General features: G+C 45.1%; 1 protein-coding gene across 1 annotated transcript; it reads left to right on the forward strand.

The window, feature by feature from the left end:
* Positions 1–244: 244 nt before the first annotated feature.
* On the forward strand, positions 245–20,866 carry ATP6V1C2 (ATPase, H+ transporting, lysosomal 42kDa, V1 subunit C2). The gene is made up of 12 exons (XM_014956824.1): positions 245–403; positions 1,971–2,038; positions 8,290–8,375; positions 12,961–13,055; positions 13,712–13,803; positions 16,011–16,109; positions 17,192–17,260; positions 18,164–18,256; positions 18,701–18,794; positions 19,059–19,156; positions 19,551–19,680; positions 20,480–20,866. The coding sequence occupies exons 1-12, from the start codon at positions 275–277 to the stop codon at positions 20,573–20,575; spliced, it is 1,149 nt and encodes a 382-aa protein (XP_014812310.1). The 5' UTR covers positions 245–274; the 3' UTR covers positions 20,576–20,866.
* Positions 20,867–21,088: the final 222 nt, after the last annotated feature.

The raw sequence follows: 21,088 nt of genomic DNA on the forward strand, positions 1-21,088 counted from the left end.
GAGGAAGCTTCGTTTCTTCATTGAGAAACGGGGTGAAACAACCCTGAGAAAGAAGGAACCGCAGCAGTCTGTGACATTCTGGAGAAGGTCATGTTCCATTTCAGCCGGAGACACAGGACTGACTCACTCTCCTTGTGTTTCTGCAGAAATAATCATTAATCTGTTCTAACTTTTTCTGTTCTTGGGGGAAAGCCTGTTTTGCGGGCTGTTCTTGTAGCCACTTACCTGCTTTGTGTTTCTACAGTGACCAGAAGTGAAGGGAAAATATTAGATCATGTCGGAGTTCTGGCTAATTTCTGCCCCGGGAGATAAAACAAATCTGCAGGCATGGGAGAGGATGAACACAGTGACGTCTAAATCCAACCTGTCCAGCAACAGCAAATTCCATATTCCAGACCTAAAGGTAAATAAGGGGTTGGGGTTTGGGTGATACAGCAGCATCAGCCAGGACTTTGGGATAAATGTGGGATTTATCTTTTGGGATGATACTCCAGGTACTCCCAGTAGAAGAAGATTGTAGTCAGGGACTGAATTGTGTTCAGCCAACTGAAAATTGATCAGAGAGAAAAGAAGTCATTGTGCCTGAATTCAGCTGACCTTCATGTTGGAAGGATATAAGTACAAGGAGTGAAGATAAGTGAGATGAGTTAACTAACTAATCTAATGCACTCGATGTACCATTTGCTGCCAGTCATGAAAGTCATAGAGCATTGTACATCTCGGATCGCTAATGCGAAGGGAGCAGCCAAGTATCTAGAACCATGCCAATAAGACTGCTGACAGAGAAAACTGTGCTATAATGTACATTATGCCTTGGGAAATGGATGTGTGTGTATATTCAGCTACATTATGTGGCTTCATATCATCATATAAATAGGAAGAGTATTAATCCATGCTTTTTTTAATGTATCTTTGCATTATTTAATCCTTATTTTATAAGATCTGCGCCTAATTTTTATTTCAGTTGTGGCTATGATAAATCCAAATATGCTGCCAAAGACAGTGGAGCTACCACAGATGTAGAACTTGTTTCCTTGGGGAGTTGCCATAATCCATCACTTAACGGAGCTACTCTTAGTGCTTCCAGGATCTGGCTCTAATCCAAAAAGATTGTTAACAGTTATAACTTGAGCTATCCCGGTTACATGAGGATGCAAGTAAAAGGGGAGCGTGGTCTGTTCTCAAGTAATAACCTACTGAATTGTCACATGAAGGTTTCAGACTGGGAATGTTGCTTTTTGCATGTGCTCCTGAGATTGGTATGATTTTTACCATCTAAGGGTCTCACTCAGCCGGTGTTGGTGTGTCTGCTAATGTCATAGGAAATAAAGTATTTGCAGTATCTGAAGGTGCAACCAGCCCATTAATATTCTGACCTCAGTAAAATTTGTTTCTTTTCCTTCAGCTTGACCCTTTATAGTGTTGAGCTGGCAACGTTACAAGGAAAGGTTTGGCAATATATTGTAATACCATGAATATAAGAGTATGACTGTGACAGAGTCATACAAAAAGCAGATGTTGGTCTTGGAGGAAATGGCTTTGTGAGAGCCTCAGTCTTTGATAATAGCAAAGAATGCAGATGGAGACCCCTTTTTGAATAAGTGCTGCTTCCCTTGGTTCACTCAATACATCAGATTTGTTTGTATGTATATTGTGTGCATTTCTAGTCACTATTTTATCATGTAAAAGGCCAGTCTATGCTACTTGATGATACAGGAATGAAAACAGGAAGGCAGACACTGACATGTAATCTTGAGACTACACATACTTTTTTTCCTTTATTGGAAAAAGCTTTTTATGCCCTGGGACTTGGGTAAAGGAATTGTTACTATTTTCCACTAAGTAAATAAAGTTCTGCCAAACTATTGAATTCACAAGTGCTAAACATGAGTCAGTGTCCCTAAGACTCTGCCAAGAGAAGCCTTAGACAGACTTGTGCATCTTTCACCTACTTCTCATCTCTTGCACAGGTGGGGACACTGGATGCTCTTGTTGGTCTGTCAGATGAGTTGGGAAAACTTGATAGCTTTGCTGAAAGGTAAAATAGATCTTATTTACTACATACAAATGAGAAACAGACATTGTTTTTATGGCACGGTATGTCCTTGTGTTCACCTCGGTCTGGCTCAGTTCAGCCCGGACTACAACTGGACTAAAGTGGATAGTCTTTGTTTAACCATTGTGTTGATTGTCTTGGGGTTGTTACAAAGAAAGGATTATTCCTTAAAATTTAGGCAAATTAAGTCCATGATAGTTTTGTCTGCACAGCAATCCATTTGAGTGGCAGTGTTAGGGAAGCTATTTCTCAAAAGGAAACTGCTTAAAAAGGTTCTTTTTTAAAAAAAGAACATCCTCCCACCCTATCCAGAAATTTGAATTAATGAAACAGCATTTAGACAATATGAAGCTCTCCCTGATCTTATCACAGAATCATAGAATGGTTCGGGTTGGAAGGGACCTTAAAGATTATCTAGTTCAAACCCCCTGCTGTGGAAAGAGACAGCCCCCACCAAACCAGGTTGCTCAAAGCCCCATCCAGCCTGGCCTTGAACACCTCCAGGGATGGGGCATCCACAGCTTCTCTGGGCAACCTGTTCCAGTGTCTCACCACCCTCACAGTAAAGAATTTCTTCCTAATATCTAGTCTAAACTCTTTCAGTTTAAAACTGTTACCCCTCATCCTATCACTTCACTCCCTGATAAGCAGGCCCTCCCCATCTCTCCTGTAGGCCCCCTTTAGGCACTGGAAGGGGCTTTAAGGTCTCCCCAGAGCCTTCTCTTCTCCAGGCTGAACAACCCCAACTCTCTCAGCCTGTCTTCACAGGAGACGAGCTCTAGCCCTCTGAGCATCTTTGTGGCCTTCTGCTGGACCCATTCAAACAGGTCCATGTCCTTCCTGTGTTGAGGACTCCATATCTGGATGCAGTACTCTAGGTGGAGGCTCAGCAGAGTAGAGGGGCAGAATCACCTCCCTCAACCTGCTGGCCATGCTTCTTTTGATGCAGCTGAGGATGAAGCTGGTTTTCTGCGCTGCAAGTTCACATTAACAGCTCATGTTGAGCTTCTCATCCACCAACACCCCCAATTCTTCTCCTCAGGGCTGCTTTCTAGCCATTCTCCACCCAACCTGTATTTGTGCCTGGGATTGCCCTTCCCCATGTGCAGGACCTTGCACTTGGCCTGGTTGAACTTCATGAGGTTCACATGGGTCTACCTCTCAAGCCTGTCCAGGTCCCTCTGGATGGCATCCCTTCTCCCCAGCGTGTCCACCATCCAACACAGCTTGGTGTCATCGGCAAACTTGCTGAGGGTGCACTCAGTCCCACTGTCTGTGTCACCAACAAAGACGTTGAATAGCACCAGTCCCTGAGGAACGCCACTCATCACTTGTCTCCACTTGGACATTTTGCCATTGACCACAACTCTTTGAGTGCAACCATTATTTGCCCAGAATATTTCTCTTGAGCCTTCTGCCCCTTTTCAACCAGATATAGGAGTTCTATTGAATAAGTTATTCTGAATGAAATCTGGAGCTCTCCTCTCTCCAGGCTTTTAAATGCCTTGAAAACCAGAATATTGACTCACATTGTATCAAACCTACTTATGCAAAAACTCACATGACCTCCTTGCTGATCATTGCCCAGATTGCCTTTTGGGCCAAACTGACCTGAGCATACAAAGAATAATATAGTACAGCAAGCTGAGAAAATGCCAGGTTTTAAGATACTTCATGGCACAAAGTCAACTTTGTTGTTGAGGCAATGGAAGTACAAGCTGCTGGGGTTTTTGGGAGGGTTTCTTTTTTGCTTTGGAAGCATACTTCACATAGAGTTGTGGTCTTGGTCACAGAGGCATATGTTAGCTCTTGGGCTTTTTGTGTTTTTCCCCCCAGCCAGAGAGAAGGATTTGCTTTTCTAGGTGTACTTGATACTTTCAAAGATTTTGTCTGGCAGTTGCAAACACATAGAGAAACACTAATATAAACTGTTTACATCTATGCTAGGCAGTTTGGGTGAAGATAAATCTGCCAGAATACACGTCTTTGTAGGGTTTGTTGGGTTTTTTTACTACTTTACTGGTGCTACAGCAGGGCTGTATTAGGATGATTATGTTTGATCACGCGGGGTTGCACACAACATTGATCTTTTTAGAATCATAGATTCATAGCATATCTCAAATTGGAAGGGACCTATAAGAATCATCGAGTCCAGCTCCCTGCTCCTCATTCAACTACCTAAAACTAAACCATACTGCTTTTCTCAGGATTTTTAGCAGATCAAAACAACTTAATACTCAATTCATCAAGAAAACCTTTTCCATTGTGACCCTGCCAAATAAACTGCCCCAGATTCTTTGTAATCATGTTCAGGCCTCTGATTCATACTGCAGAGATTCTTCATGAAGTGGTGACAGGGGCAAATTTGGGGAGAGACAGTGCCAATACCTGCTATTTGTCCTATTGGAAGATGTCTCTAGTCAGGGCAGAAGAAAGGAGAGCAAGTGTGTGACCTGGGTTTGAGAGCTGCCAAAAGTCATACAGAACTGGTTTTCAGAAGAGCTTAGCTAATGCCCAGATTTGTGAAGAATTAGGACTTCTGAAAATCCATCTATAAGATCTGTGTACGACCACGGAGGGGAATTTTAAGTGAGTTGTCAGTATGAGCTTCCTAGGCTCACCATCTCTTTCTGTTAACCTTTGTCTTAACTTGGCAACATGGTACAGCTCCTTGTTCAAGCTGAATGCCCCTTTACTCCACTAATTGTGCCTTTAATGCCAGTAATGATACTTATTGTATGACATGCTGTAGGCACTGAGCAAAGGGGTCAGCGAGGCCCTTCCACCAAAAGCTACTGCGGTAAGGACTCATCCTATTTATCTTGTTTGCCCATACAGCTAGGTAATCAAGAAGGATCAAGGAGATTTAACCATAAGAAAAATGTCTTAAAAAATAAGAAAAATGCATTAGAGTAGAGTAATAGTAGAGAATAATCAACAGAGATACAAACTCCACAAGGGCGTACAAAAGTATTTTGTGTTAAATAGATGCCCACGGTTTTGAGTCTGAATTGTGATTCAAGGGTTAAAATGCCAAGCACTCACACTTCCTTTAAGTAAATGGCATCCAGACGGTTACAAGGCTCTTCAAATGACCGGAGCATTTCTGTTCCTGCTCCTCTGAAACATGTACCTGCTGAACTGTTGCTAGATAAACAAAACTGCCAGTAAAGCCAGGCAGCACAAACCTGTCAGCGCTGCCTCCTGCCAGGACAGCAGAGAAGGGGCAAGAGTTTGCAGGATCTATTGTTTCCACATACTTTTATTATTTATTTACGCAGGGAGGCGGAGTGTTTTTCCATGTCACCCTATGGTGGCAGGGAGTGCTCTCAAGCTGGTGATCCCCCAGTCACTCTCACCCAAGGGTTCTCCTGAGTCCTTGGTCTGTGGAGCATTCTGCAGTGGCCTCAAATTGCAGGGCTTCTGCTCCCCACAGCATTTTGGAGGCCTAGCTGGTAGCACCCTTTAATACACAGTATCATTTTAAGAGTGTTAGACTTTTTTTTTTTTTTAAGTAATGACATCGCATCAATTTCAGAAGCAAAATGTAAGAGTTTTCCAAGCCATAATAATAGGCTAAATGGAGTTATTCCCTTTACAGGTTTTTATTACTACTTCTTGAGGCAGTTCAGCTGAAACTCTGTCCTTTTATAACACATCGTTTCAGCATGATGTTTGCTCAAGGTGGGATTCATCTCATCCAAAGGAGGAGGTTTAAGGGTTGGTTGTGAATGCTGCTCGCTGTTGGATGTCGCTATGGTTGATGGGGCTCCTCCAGGGGTCTGATTCCTCTCACTTGCCTCAGATTTCAGTGGCGCACGGGGTGTGTGTTCTGTCTTTGTGTGGGGAATGTACTGGATGAGTGAATCCCGCTTGCATTTCTCAGGGTGCAAGGCAAAGCACAGAGACTAAGCTGGGACTGGAGAACATTTCTCTGCTCCAGCACGTACATGCATTCTGGCCAGATGCTGCTGCAGGAACCTTGGGGCGTGTGGGCTGGAAGGCAACCATGCCTTGCCTGGGCAGAACGGACTGCTGGGTGCAGGAGAGGACACGCCTGTCCCACCATCTGTACCTAAGCAGACCAGAACTAACTCTCTCCCAGACATCAGGTCAGCCCCCAGCTGCACTCAATAGTGACAAAAGCAGTTCAGGCTCCTTGAAAACCTACTGGTTTATACACTTTCCTCTTGGCTGTTTCCTCTGTTACGCCTTTAGCCTCCTACTATACTGCTCTTATCAACTGGAATGGAGTCCTGTCTTGTTCCAAGCTCCTTTGGGTTCCCTGGGAATCAGTAAGGGGCTGAAAACCAGCTGCATCTACAAGCAGAAAATTGCAGAAGCACTTGGCAAGGTCCCAGCTGATGGGGAACTGCTGTATGGATCCGTGCACCCTCCTCGCAGCCCGAGTGTGGGCAACACACAGTGTTCTTCAGCAATTCTCAGCTGGCTCTGGGTCCCTAAGTGGCTACAGCCAGATGGTGGAAAACTGCAGAAGCCCTGAGAGGGCTTAAACTAGAGTATAATGGTGTAGATTCCTCCTGTGGGCACTCTGAATTGCAGCTGTCCAGGATCTTGAGAAGAATGGTTTGGGTTGGAAGAGACCTTAAAGATCATCCAGTACAACCCTCCCTTCCAATAGGGCAGGTTGCTCAAAGCCCCATCCAGCCTGGCCTTGGACACTTCCAGACAAGGGGCATCCACAGCTTCTCTGGGCAACCTGTTCCAGTGTCTCACCACCCTCACAGGAAAGAACTTCCCTATGTCCTATATAGATCTCCCCTCTTTCAGTTTAAAACTGTTGCCTCTTGTCCTGTCACTACAGGCAGTGGTAAAAGTCTCTCTCCATCTTTCTTATAAGCCTTCTTTATATATTCAAAGGCCACCATAAAGTCTTCTCTTCTCCAGGCTGAATGACCCCAAACAGCAGGAACTCTGCCTACTGCATTCTTGGCAGCATCAGCAATCTCAGATTTTTCCTCCCTGTCACAGGACTGGAAAACCTTTCCAAAGACTGCATAGCCCAAAGACTGAGTTTCTTCACAGGAATGGAGATAGAGGAAATCTTTGCCTCTTTGAATTACTGCTTTTAAATGGCCCACAAATCTTCTTTGCAGCACGTCAAAGAAAATCTTTTTCCCTGATGCTCATATGATATCTGTACCTGGCCTGAAGTCCCTTCCCTGAACTCTTGAAAGCCACAGGATGTCACAAGACACATTGTCCAAACACTGCAGGTGCCCTTTCGGTCTCCAGCTCAGTTGCAGCTGTAGTAGTCTCCCCTCTGTGAGGCAAGGGAGAAGCCTGTCATTATGCTCTACTCAATGTCACCATGCCAAGGATTATGTCCACTTCATGTCTCTGCCAATTTCATGATGAGGCAGTTACTTTTTAGCTGTTGGTTCTTTTTTTTTTTTAACAAGGTGTAGTCAACCTGGAACTGCTAGGGAACCAAAGATCAAATTCTGTGAATATTTCTGAGTACAGAAGGATACTAGATAAACCAGAATGGCTCTTGGCCTCTATGAGACAGGTACTTTGACTGGAGGCAGGGGTATATACTGCTGGAGGGAGCAGATGAATCAATTTTTTAAATAAGTAAAAAATAAGTAATTGTGTGGAGACAGTGTTCACCAGGAGGGGCTATATTCAAATCTCTGCTTTGAAAAGGGCAGAAGGAGGATTTGAATCTAATTCTTCCACACCTTAAAGGAGTGTCTGGTCCACCGTGCTAAAAAGAAGAGAGGAAGGAAATTAGAAGGAAAATCACCCTGTCAAACAAGAGAACATTGCCGTTTTCCCTGGAGTACTTTGTAAGAACCTTATCTCAGCAAGCCCTAAGAGTTTATTTAGCATCCCATGGAACATATTTTCAGCTAGTGTTAGTCTGTATGTAGCCTCTTCTTCCTCCATCCCCTTCAGAGTTTAAACACAGGTTTCTTGCCTTCTGGTTTCTGTTATGAGTATCATGAGTGTACAGACGACTGAATCTTGGTCTTTTGAAAGTCTAGAGCTCTGGGGAGATGTTATTACCTATGTGTTTGCAGAGATCAGTTTATTCAGAAATAAGGCAATATGCCATAGGTTGTTTATCATAATTTGAATTGAAAATTAACCTGCCTTGCTTCAGAAGTGTTTTGTTTGCACATCTCCGTGTTTATCAGGTCATTGTGGCAACTGTTTTATATTCATTTTGTTTCTTCACTAACAAAGCTTCTCTTGTTATGTCTAAGCGTAATAAAGAAAATAGCCCAGTACATAGGAGAAGTTATGGAGGACTCAAAAGATAAAGTCCAGGAAAATCTTCTGGCCAATGGAGGTAGGTGCTGTGAATGTGGGGTTTTTTAATGCATTGATGCTGTTTGTATTTGCTTCAGAATATGAACATGTGGAATTGAAACACTCATACATTAGAAAGGACAACCGTCAGCAACATTTTCTAAGAGCACATCTAGCCTGATCCCATTTTTCTCAAAGATAGCAGAAGCTTTATCTGGCACCAGCTTTGCTTCCAGGAGAGTGTTCAGTGTCTAGAACTAGTTTCTGGCTGAATTAGTTTCTAACACCAGAGCTGAGGAGTGAAGAGGAAAGCAGGAGACATCCTTCTTCCCTCCTAAAATGACCTAGCGCCTTTCTGTGCCTTATATGGACCTGATCTCTTACAGGCAGCTCAATCTCATTCTGTATGTCTGCATGACATCTGGTGGTGATCTGCCTTCCCTCCTACGGTGCTGGGATAGATCACATTGTTAACCATGGATCACAGGTGGACGTTTGAGGCAACAGCTCCAAACCAGGGAGCCAGGGCTACACTCACAAAGTTGTTCCAGGCGCTGCCAGGACGTGCATGTCCTGCTCCTGTTAGGAGAAAATGCCCTCCAGTGGTGTCCTGCCCTGGCTGGCAGCAGCTGTGTAGCAGAGAAGAGCAAGCAGAGAAGGCAGGGACACTTGTGACATGTCAGAGGGCCATGGGAGCTCGCCACCTTACTGTACGCTCCCCACTACGTAGTCTCTAAATACTCAATAAAGTGTTTTCTAATTTTCCCCCTTTATTATCTAGTACGGTACTCAAAGCCCTAAAGGGAGCCTGTGTCAAGGACAAAATTAACATTTAGAAACTGATGGCTCCTAGATCTCCGCATGTTTTGCTAAACCCTGATTGTGTTTCAGAGCAAATTCCCAGCTATTCTAGAAAAGTACAACAAAATTGGCTGTGTTACAACATGCTAATTACAGGCTTGTAGAACGATGCTTGTAAATAAACTAAGAGCACACACTCCATCACCCTTCGACTGCCTGCAGGGTTGTACTTCAGATCTGTATGAGTAAAGGATGGGGGGGATGTTCTTTTAGAAGTGTTCTCCTTGCATGACATAAGACCAACATTTGATGAGTGCAACTGCATGACAAGTACAATAACCCCACTTACTGTGTTTCAGGACTAAAGGATAAAATGAAATGCCTCAAAAGTATGTTGAGGACTGATGATTGCAGTGATGTTACGAGCATGCATTTGTGTGTATTAGTGCTAGAGACAAGTCTTGGTCTGGTTGTAGAGATACAGTGATCAGGTTACGATGGATTTCTCAAGTAACAACCTCGTAGCTTGATCACGATATCTCTATGACTTGAGAAACAACAGGTTCTACTTATTTCCTTTGTTTCTTCTTTTTACACCATTTTCCTTTCCTATCAGCTCTGCATGTGTTGTAATAGAAGGATGTGGAGATTACTTGGATGTGTTACTAATTTCTCTCCTCTGTTTGGATTTGGTCATCCAAACAAACCATATTAAACTAAGACATTAACCTCTCCAAGATTATTGACTGCATCTTAAAAAGCTGAGTCAGCTTTAGTATATGAGGATTCCCTCATACATTCCAGTGTCATTCTTCATACGCAGCAGCAACTTTGCTGTATGAATTCTTCCTTCTTCCCTTTCTGGTTAGCAAAAGAATCCTAAAGCTGGAGGCTTCCTTGAGGTCGTGAAATCAGAAACAAAATTAGAAGACACGACTTCTTGCCTCATGGTCCTGTTTCAGACTATCAGACCATCCCAACTCAAATTTTGTTTCAAATTACACTAAAACTTCAAGTTTTGTGATTTTAGCTCAGTTGTATACAATCCTGACGGCAGTTTGGTCCACAAACAAATGAAGATGTTGGCTGTGTGTGAAGAAAAATGCAAAGTCCTAGAAAATACAGCACTTTTAGTTGAGTGAACACACAGACTACTTTCCAGTGGACAACAGTTGAAAGTAGCCATGTGGAGATGTCTCTCTTACAGAAGGAAAACGTGTGTCTGTGTAATGAAGGGAATGTTAGCGTGTCACAACAGCAGGAAATGCTTTCTTGCTTATGAGAGAATAAAAAATGTGAAATGTAAGTAAAAGCTTTTCCTCAAATATTCAGTCCAAATTCTCTTCCATTTATAGTAATATTAAACACAAATGAATTTTAAAATTTGGTAGGTGGTGGAATAACTCCAATCTTTATAATGAGCTCAAATCAAAGCAGAATGGGAAGCATAACAATTTTGAAGAACTAAGTATTTTGAAGGGAAGTATGTAGCGGTGTCTCTTAGAGCTGGGTGAGAGTTACGAGAGGTTCAGGCTGTGGGGTTCCTGGGCAGCTCTGGGTGCTCTGGGGTAGGTAGGAAGCATCTCTCCTGGATGGGCAGCCATGTGAAGTCTTTTGAAAGTGGCTTGACAGGTTCCGTAGATGGGGGGTGCCATTCCAGGAGCATTGGGGTCCTTGGACTGCTTGGCATTATAAGTTCAATTCTGCTAATGTTTGTGCTGTCCCCAAGATCAGGCTGCTCAACTAAGCTGCACCCGTGCCAGGGCACACTGCTCAGGAGGGAACTTGTGAAATGGGCTGAGAACTCATGGTGTACTTAACTGCCTAACACTTTTATTCTATTGAGATTCAAGGAATGTGAGGATAGAAGGGGCATGTGTAGGTCTACAGGGAACTTTCATGTCTCCTCAGCTATATGTAGGTCAGAGCCTGTGAATGTTCCTTTGCACAGCCCAGCAATGCCATGCTCTTTGCAGGTTTCATTCCCATTGAATTTGGCAAAGCCTGAGCAAGAAAGCTTGGAAGAGAAGCAGCAGGATGAAATCCTTGTGTCACATACCCCGTGCTGAAAACACTCCATGATTTGTATTGCTCAGGTGTTTTTGCCCTCTCTGCCTTTTCCCCAGGGACCGCCAGAACTGCCCGAGTGGGAGCTGTGTGGTAGCTCTCCCTGCCTTTTGCAGTTTTGCCCCCTTCCCACATGCTTCCCGTGCAGGAGAATTGGCTGATTCCTGATCAGACCTTAGCAGGAAGGGCTGGATCTTTGCCTCGTGATTCCTGCCCATTGGGTGTGGGGGAGATTTACCCAGCTGTGGTTTTAGAAAGAGGGGGAGGACACTGCCGTGCCAGCGCTCTCTGCCTCCCAGGCAGTTTATCCCTTGCTCAGAAGCCTGTTTCCTCCTAACATAAGACTTTCCATGCTTTAGAAATCTAATAGGGTAAACTGACTCTGTTGTGGGGTGAGAGAAGCCCGTGGAAAGGATAGCACTGTCCTGCCAAGGGTATTCGGTGTCACACGGACAGGGTTCTACCCTCAGCCTGGTAGTACAGCAATTACACAACTTTGCACATTCCTGCTCGTGCATCTCAGCTCATAAAGTTTTCTCCGCACCCTGAAAGTCCAGCCCACAATAAATTGTGCTCAGACCTCGCTGTGGGACTGAATTAACTCTTTGGACAAGGTAGTGAAGAGCACTGAATGTGCCCAGGATACCCCTCCTTTTACTCGGCACCTTGAGCTTGTTTTGCCCCCCGACTCCTCAGTGCGACTTCCAGGTATTCTCTTGGTCGGGAAGAAAGCCCACCCTACAGAGGACACTGTCTGGCTGCTTTGTCTAGCCACTGAGACCCTGCCTGCTGCCTTTCTCCAGCCCCCCTAACCTGCAGGGGGACAGTCCCAGCCCCTCTCCCTGTTGTGAGTTTATCCCATCCCATAAAGTTGCTCAAGAACACAATGTAGGAGTGTGTGTGGCAGCCTAGGGATTATCAGGAGTCAGCTTAGGCACAGAGCTGTCTGATTTCACTAGCTGCTAGAGGAGAATTCTTTATTTGGTACCATAATGTACCAAGTCTTAATGTTTTCTGATCTTAAAGAGCCCTGGTCTTCAAACAGAGTGCCACAGCATGGTTCTGTTTTTGGAGCTGGGTGCCATATGTGTCATCTCCCCTCAATTTTGGGAAGAAGCCAGGGCTCCTCATGGTCCGAGGGTGTGTTGTTTTGGGGGGCTGCATGCACAGGGCCTTGCTGTGGATTTCTGTTGTTGGGTGCTGTGACTGGATTTATCCCTTTAGAGAAACACCGAATGGCTGTGTGTGAGCTGGGGAGCTCTGTGCACAAAGTCAGTGTGGAGTTCCTCATTGCTTCACAATTGGTTTGATTTCCAGTGAGCACTTGATGGAATCACAGAGAAGTAACATCAGCCATACTCTTAATATCTTTGATCCGACTGTCAATAATCCTGAATATTACTGATGGTCTTGAGCACAAAGTATTTTTTCTGGTCGCTCTGGCTGGGGTTAAATTCAAGTTAAATAATCAAGACTGAGGTATGTCACGTGAAGCTGTTTCTGCTGTGAAGATGATGTTTAATTATAATTATAAATATTTAGGATTAGAATTGGGAAGATGATGAGGTTGGGCATATGATCTGTGCAGTTTTGATCTATATTAAATTTCTATGAGGATTCAGAGGTGGGCTTCTGGTTCACTCCCATCTCTAATGCTAATCAAAGCTATGCCTAGGCTATAGCTGGGGACCACTACCCAAATTTTCACCTGCTGTCTGGTAAGCTGTCTGCTTTAACGCATCTCTCTGCATTTTCAGTTGATCTAATCAGCTACCTGACACGGTTTGAGTGGGACATGGCCAAATATCCCATAAAGCAGCCGCTGAAGAATATATCAGAAGCATTAGCAAAGGTAAATTGTAAGCAGATGTCAGCACGGGGAAGCATGTTTTTGGCAGGGTTTTGGTCCCTCCTGTCACTGACTGGCAGTTTGGGCAGGAACAGGCTTCACACTGTACTGAAGCATTGATATTGTTTTAATTTCTACTGTAACAATAATAATCATGTGTTTAAACCTATCCAGTCCGTAAGTACATGGCACTTTATCAGATTTATTAGAGTGCATTGACATGTTTTCTGCACTTTAATCCCCTTCATTGTAATATTTGATTGTTTTTACATACTGCCATATCATTCTCCATTTTGGAGCTCTTTTGTGAAATGGTTGGCCTGACATTAAATCAAACGCGCTGCGGGCTGGATGAATTATTTACACTGTCAGTCCATTCAGGAAGGCGTGATGTGTTGTTCAATGGAGATAACAAATGAAACTGTGAAGTTGCCCTTAGTACAGCTGGAACAGCCACAGCAGCAGCTCACTCCATCCCACTTTCTGCAGGGGCTTTTGCCTCAGGGGAGTTCGGACACCGGCTCCCCCCTTGGCCATGCTCAGGGGGTCTTACGAGGGGCTGAGAGCTGTGTCCATGCCTTAAGGTGCAGAGGGAGTAGGAGGGGGTGAGGGCAACACCTCAAGCACAGAGTTGACTCCTTTTTTTGACTCTTTTTTAGCAAGTGACTCAAATAGAAACAGACCTAAAGAGCCGGTCAGCTGCATACAACAACATTAAAGGAAATTTGCAAAGCCTGGAGAAAAAAACTGTGTAAGTATCACGCATGTTCACATCTGGCACACATACCCACACCCACTGCTGTGCTGCGGACCATGTGTGTTCTGGTGGGAACAAATTTTTGTGGCTTTGGGGCACACTGAGCATCTCCAGACCTGCAAAAGCTGGGGCGGTGGGAGCTGGTGTGATCAGTGTGCCTCAAAATCAGCTGAGGGAGGCTGCAGTTCCTAATAGGATTTGATTGGCAGTCTGGGCAGGCAGTCTTGGGAAAGAGTCAAAACTAAATGTGCTGCGTTGTTCTGATGAGATTTCAGGGACTCAGAAATTAGATCAGCTGGGTCAACCGGTGGATTCCCTTGCCAGACAAAGCTGTTTCCTATGGGAGCTCTGCAAATGCTGTTCAGCAAGTCGGTTTTACAATATTCCAGGCAAAGGCATCTATTCTCCTTCCCTGCTGGGTCTACCTCACCAGCATATCCCATTTTTCTGTTCTTTGTTTCATTCTATTAGTCCAGGTGGTGATCTGTGAGGGCTTCCCAAATGTTCTCTCTACTTTCTTCAGCTGCTTATGGTCTTTACCTGTATCAGTGCTGATACCTGGATTTTCTCTGGGGTATCATTGGGGAGAATAGAAAATTCCAGTAATACGTTTAGAGAAACTTAGACAATGCTGTGCCAGCCCTCACCTAACACTCTTTCCTACTCGGGCCCCTTGCTGTAGGCACAGGACACAAGTCCTCTCCTCCCTGGCACCGCAGCCAGCCAGGCTGGCAGCCTGCCTAGAAATCAGCCTTTACCCAAGGACGATACTCGCAGCGGCTCAAACCAAACCCCAGGGTTCCTGGAATTTTGTTCTGAATGTGGAGCTCAAATGAGCATGCCTGGCACCAACGCCACTGAACCCAACCAGAAACCACAGGAAAAATACTTCCAGGTGGTGGTTCAACATGAATTTGTCAAAAAAACCCGCTATTCCTTATGGAGACATGCTCAACGTGGGGACTGCAGTGCCCACCAGCAGAGCCATGTCACAGTTATGTCTCCCCCTCTGTCTGCTGAGTTCCTGTGTCCATGACCTCCAGCCAGTACCACTGGCCCGTGCTTCCAGCTTGGTGTCGACAGTGTTAGACACGTTTGTCTTAGGCCATGTGCATACCATGTGCAGGAGGAACAAGGGAACAGTAGCTCCCATTTCCGTTTTCTTGGCAGTGTTTGAATTGTTTGAATTCCCGCCCACTCCTGCAGCATCTCTCCAGCTTCCATGTCAGCTTTAAGTACCTGGAGAGAGGCAGAAGCTCTGTGTGAGGAACATAAGCAGTGCCAGGCCTCCAGCAAGATGATGAGGGAGAAGAACGGAGACCACATGCTCCACACCTCTCTTCCTCTCACCATCCCATCCACCTTCAAATGGTGGCATCTCTGGTGTCTACCAGTGCCAGCTAGCTTGAGTTGAACAAAAATCTATTAAGATGTTACTGGCCAGTTAATGTTTAGACTGGCACAGCAAACCTCAAACGAAAACCTTTAGGTCCTTCTTCACTCCTGCCCAGTGACAGAGAGGGTAGCTGCTCTCTTCCCATACACACCTAGTGCCTACCAGCCATACCCAGCCTGTCCCCGCCATCTATACTTCCTAGACGTGCAGCACCAGTGGGACTTAAGGTGATCAAGTGGGCCCAGACTGTGAAGAGACCCCTCCTGCAGATCCCACCTGCATGCAAGGCTGCTGCTACCACTGTCCTTCAGCTGGAGGCATCTCTGTGTGCTGGTCCGTGGAGGTTCAGGGTTGCTCTGATGGCTTACATCCATACAAGCATTGCTTACTCTGACGGAAGCGTGGTCACACAGACAGCTCAACAGGCAGCCTGGAGAGGGCAGGTGCCCCCTGCAAGATGCAGCAATGACTACAGGCGGGGTGGTAGCTTCAGGTGTGCACTTCCCAAGTGTCTACGCCCTTACTGTAGAAACCACAGCAGCAGAATGGTGTCATTTCACATAAAGGGCATAAAGTAGCCTAGTGCTAGTCACCAATGTTCCACCATAAGTGTTAGTTGCTTTTTTATTCTTTTTAGTTGCAGTAAAAATAGCTAAATAGCCATTTTAGAAGTGTAGACGTGTCCTTTAGTCATCTCCTCCCTGGCCACCTTCTACCCCAGCAGACACTATTAGTGACTATACCCACAGCACAATACCTCCAGTGTGCTGCTCATGTTGTTTTTCCTTTGTCTTCTTCACCGTAGGGGAAATCTGCTGACTCGGACCCTAGCAGACATCGTGCATAAAGAAGACTTTGTTCTGAACTCCGAGTACCTTATCACGCTGCTCGTCGTGGTGCCAAAGTAAGGCAATAGTGCGTGCACACGTGCGTGGTGTGGCACTGAGCTCCAGGCCTCAGCACCGGATCCAGGCCATACTGGGCCAGGTTGGGGCAGCTCAGCAGTGCCGTGGCTGGGACACGGGTGGGGATGGCAGCAAAGAGAAAGAACGGTTTCTGCCAAGGGTGGTGCTGGCACAAGAGAAAGAAAGAGGCAAAGGCTGCTCCCAACTCGGAGCAGGACAGAATCGGGATGTTGGTTTTTAGTGGTTACAGGGTGGGTTCTCCAACAGCCTTCTGCTAGGAATAGGATGAGTCAAAAGGAACAGAAAAACAGGTTCTTGCTGGAGTGTGGCCACTTTATAAGAGGAATTAGATCTGTCAAATTCACAAGGCTCTGCTGGCCGTGTGTTCATAAATGCCCGCACATAGGATGACTGCCATCTCCATCAATTCTGAAGTTACCTGGTGTCCTTCTCAGAAGCCTACACAGAACCTTTCCTCTCTGGATAGCCCTGTCCCAACACACTCATACAGTACCATCACTTTTCTCTCTGTGAAACCCATGTTACAAAAAGCTATCTGAGATAAGTTTGTTGAGTTTATTATCTGCACATTCTTTCAGATTGCCCCTATAAACAGACTTCTGGCTTTGCGAACTCTTACCATCCCCTTCACCCCTTTCTCCTAGTGCTGGCACTTGCCATGTTTGCAGTGCAGCACCTCATCAGCCCTGGGATTGCACACAGCAGATGAACCACACCTACCCCGTGGGTCAGGGGCAGCTTGGGCAGGGGTCTTGGCACATGGGACACTGTGTGGCAAAAGCCACATTCGTCCCACCATCAGCTGCCTGCTCTGGGCCCTCCCTTATGCCAAGACCCAAAGCGAGGACTGAGGGTGCAGCATTGAGGGAGACATCTCCCTAGCTTGTGACCAGGAGAGGAAAGGATAGGAGAGGCTTAATGGATCTTAATCACATAACCCATCACAAAGAGCTCCAACCCTTCTGCCCTAAGCTAGTAGCTTAATAACTGTATTTATCAACACATTTGCTTTCTAGTGTATAGTATTTATTTACTGTCCTTTGTTTTGTGTTGCTTAAAGGTCAAGCTACGTGCAGTGGCAAAAGACCTATGAATCCCTCTCCGATATGGTAGTGCCTCGCTCCACCAAGTAAGTGAAATTCCAAATTAAGGGCCCTGTTTGTTTCAGCCTCTCAAATTGCTGGATCCTGGGAAGAATCACTTGTCTGGTGCATGGGCTCCTTGTTCACATACAGATTTGCCTAATCTCATTCTCAATGGAAATCAGAAATTACTCTGTTGAAGGAAAGTGCAGATGAAAAAAAAAATCACTTTCTTTTTTACAATTGGCTTGTTGTTCCCTTTTCCACTAATCCAGTTCTTTCTACTTTCAACCAGGGCCATTGCTTTTCGTGTAAAACAGGCAAACAATTTGTTACAGTAATCCAGGCATAATTCAGACACATGCAATCACTGCAATCACATGCAAAGAAACCTCTTTTTACAAAGATCAAACACTATCTTTGCATCTTTAATTGCTTCCTGCTGTAGAATAGGATCATTCACTGTAGTCATTTCCATTAGCAAATGCCACATGAACTTATCTTTTCACCTGGAGTAAAAAAGCCTTCCTGGGAATTAAATATCCCACTGTTCAGCTCCCACACACCGTGAGGTCCAATCCAGGGCACAAGAGGTGACAGTGCTATTATCTGTAATGGAAGAAGTGGAAAGCGAAGAGAAAGAAGCAAGCTGTGTGGTACTGCCTGTCTCAAAAACACGAGTGCATGGGAAGTGGGGAAACCTTACTGGGAAACCTAGAAAAAGCAGTCAGGCAGAACGTGCGTGTATCACGATGGGTTCAGGAACTTAACTCCAGGGAGTGGTGGCTGCTAGTAAAGTCTTTGTTCCCTTTTTCCATCACAGCAGTTCTTGAAAAGCAGGGTGTTGGTTCAGTATCATAAAAGAAAAAAAAGAACTGTAGGTGAGGAAGGTAGAGAAGGCATGAGGGATTTGCCACGTCAAATCACAGCAGTGGATTTCCCTCCCGCAGGATGATTGCTGAGGATGCAGAGGGGGGACTCTTCACTGTGACCCTATTCAGAAAAGTGATGGATGACTTCAAGGCTAAAGCCAGGGAGAACAGGTAAGGAGCACCGATTGCTCGGCAGGGCAGGCCAGCGAGCAGATGGTGAGGGTCAGGTGGGCTTTGTTCTGCCTGCAGTACGGCTGAACCCATTGCTGGTTTTAGGACTTCCTCACGCTTGGGCTGCTGCTGGCCCTAAAGCCATGGAGAAGGCAGGGTGGGAAGGAGCTGTGGTTCTAACCACAGTGATTCTAACATTTAAGCACCAGAGTACAGATCCTGGACTTATCCTTCCTCCTCTCATGCTACTGAGAGCAGGAAGCTTGCTTTCTGGGGGTGACTTCAACTCCCACCCTCCACCTAACACCTAGCCCTTTAACTGCCACCGGTTAAATGGCTAGTGACTTGGAAACATTCTGTACCCTGCTTCTTCAGAGACAAAAGAAATGAGCTTAAGTGTTGCTTGGACTATGGCTTCTGAGAACAAGTGTCATTCAATTGTAGGTTCATGGTTCGAGAATTTTATTTTGATGAGAAGGAACTGAAATGTGAAAAGGAAGAGCTGATGAAATTAGCTTCTGATAAGAAACAACAATATGTAAGTAGCTCCTCCAGCTGATGGTCCATGTAATGAGAGCCATTGCTACCAGCATGCCTGAGCACCTCCCAGTCAGAACCGGCTTTGTGGTTCCAACAGACTCCCGTGAGCCCCATTTAGCCCCGAAAACCAAGGCACAGGGTAGATAACACAATTTGCCCAAGGTCACTTCTCCCAGCAGCCCGTGATGGCCTCAGTGGTGTGAGCTATGGAGCCCCTGCACACAGCGAGGGGGTCACAACACTGCTGTGTCTGTTCTCGCAGGGCCCGCTACTGCGCTGGCTGAAAGTGAACTTCAGTGAAGCATTTGTGGCTTGGATTCACGTGAAAGCCTTGAGAGTTTTTGTTGAGTCTGTCCTGAGGTAAGTGGGTGAACATGCAGTAGTGGCAGAGATTCCTGGAGAAGTCAAAACGTCAAAAGCTCTCTTCCTGGGGCAGTTCCTTCTCAGGAGGGAACATCCCTGACACACCATGCTCCAGAAACTCACAGGAGACAACACAAGTGACCACAAAAAAGGTGACATGGGAAGTTGATGAAAAATAGTTCTTTGGGGGCACTTACTGGAAAGTGAAAAACATCAAGGCACTAGTTAGTTGAGTTTGGCTCCAAAAAGAAAATGCTTTCAGATAAGCACACGTCCACAGAGACTGTTTCTGCAGCGCACGATCAGCTAGCGTGCTGGGAGACCAAAGAGGCAGGAGTGGGAAAGCGTGCCCCTTCCCAGCAGGTGATCATGTACGTTGATGTGTTTCAAGGTATGGCCTCCCAGTGAATTTCCAAGCCATGCTGCTGCAGCCCAACAGGAAGTCTGTCAAACGCCTGAGAGATGTCCTGAATGTGGTCTTCAAACACCTGGATGAAGTGGCAGCAGCAAGTATAATGGATGTATGTATTTGGTCTACGACTGCAGATGGTGCAGCTTGTCTCAGTTTAGGCAGATGAACATGTTCACAGCCCAGGGGTTAGAGCAAGCCCCTCCTCACACTGCCAGGACCCCTGGATGCCGCTCTCACCCCTGGTGGTTACGGACTGGGTTAGGGTAACGGGTAGACTCAGATTATGGTAGAGATGCATGGAGATTGCTTACATTTTCTGTTGAAGCATCTGATGTTTACAGCTACCGGACTGAAACAGGTCTGCTCAATGATGTCAGTTCCTCTAGGTAAAAATCTTCAAGTCTTCTATAAACATTCAGGTCAACACAAGCAAGAAAAATTAATTCAGCACTAAACACTAGGGCAAGTGCGAGGGCTCCATCCCCTTTCAGGCTGTCATTGACTAAATGCCTCAACCCAGAACCTCAGCAAGCAGCAGGACGTGCTTTCTACCCCCTATCTTAAGTGTACAAACCAGTAGGCATTAAAACAGCCCAAATCCAGCCGTTTTCCACTGAAATCCAAGAGTCTCAGTGCATGAAGGGAGGAGAAAGGAGGTGCTCTAGAGCTGAAGCACACAAAAATACACATTCATAAATTTGAGAAGATGAATTCTCAACGTCAAATGCTTTAGGCAGCCTGAGAGCACCAAGCAAACACCCGATTCTCAGAGAATTCCCCACCTTAAGCCCAGCAAATACAAAACTCCATTCCACCCGTGGGAGAGCAGCCCGAAAGCAATCTGCTGTAGCTTTGACCTGTGAACAGTTTGTTTACTGGTACTAAAGTCATACTGTTTCCTTTTGCAGCCTGGCATGGACATCCCTGGTTTACAACTGAGTAATCAAGAATACTATCCTTACGTCTATTTCAAAATCGACCTCAGTCTTCTTGATGGCAGTTAAAAAAAAATGCTCAAGCCTCATCTCTTAATTTTCAGGACCCTAATGTTACAGTAAAACAATCTTTAACTGCTGAAAGTAAAATTAAAATGCAGATGCTGTAGCAGGATAATTGCATAAGACCCTCCTACCACTTCCATTAATTTTTTACAGTGACTTCAATATAAATATCCCTTGTTCATAGTTTTACAAAAACATATTTCAGAGGCAGAGGTACTATGGTAGTATTTATTTTTTTTGGTAAGTTACAAAGATGAAGTATCTATTGGACTTGAAATAAAACAATTTAAAGAGTGTGGTGGCTAATGAATCTGCTAAATCCTGTTCTTCTAACAAAGCAAACTTAAAAAAACCCCAACAAACCAGAAAAAGTAGAAAGCATCAGAGCAAAACTGTTTGGTTTTCGTTTGTTTTTTTTTTTTAATTTAAAAAAAAAGAAAAGCTTAAGAAGAAAAGATCCTCAAAATTGCTGCAAAACTTAGTGTAGTATGTCTTCTCGTCCCAAGTACTTAGAAG

The sequence above is a fragment of the Calidris pugnax genome, unplaced genomic scaffold (genome assembly GCF_001431845.1).
Source record: "Calidris pugnax isolate Ruff unplaced genomic scaffold, ASM143184v1 scaffold171, whole genome shotgun sequence".
Taxonomy (NCBI): Eukaryota; Metazoa; Chordata; class Aves; order Charadriiformes; family Scolopacidae; genus Calidris; species Calidris pugnax.

Excerpts from the sequence above, each read along its gene's own strand:
- ATP6V1C2 (XM_014956824.1), top strand. The coding sequence starts at position 275 with ATGTCGGAGTTCTGGCTAATTTCTGCCCCGGGAGATAAAACAAATCTG. Across the intron at positions 2,039-8,289 it reads CTTGATAGCTTTGCTGAAAG|CGTAATAAAGAAAATAGCCC; the intron begins GTAAAATAGATC and ends GTTATGTCTAAG. Across the intron at positions 19,681-20,479 it reads CAGCAGCAAGTATAATGGAT|CCTGGCATGGACATCCCTGG; the intron begins GTATGTATTTGG and ends TTCCTTTTGCAG.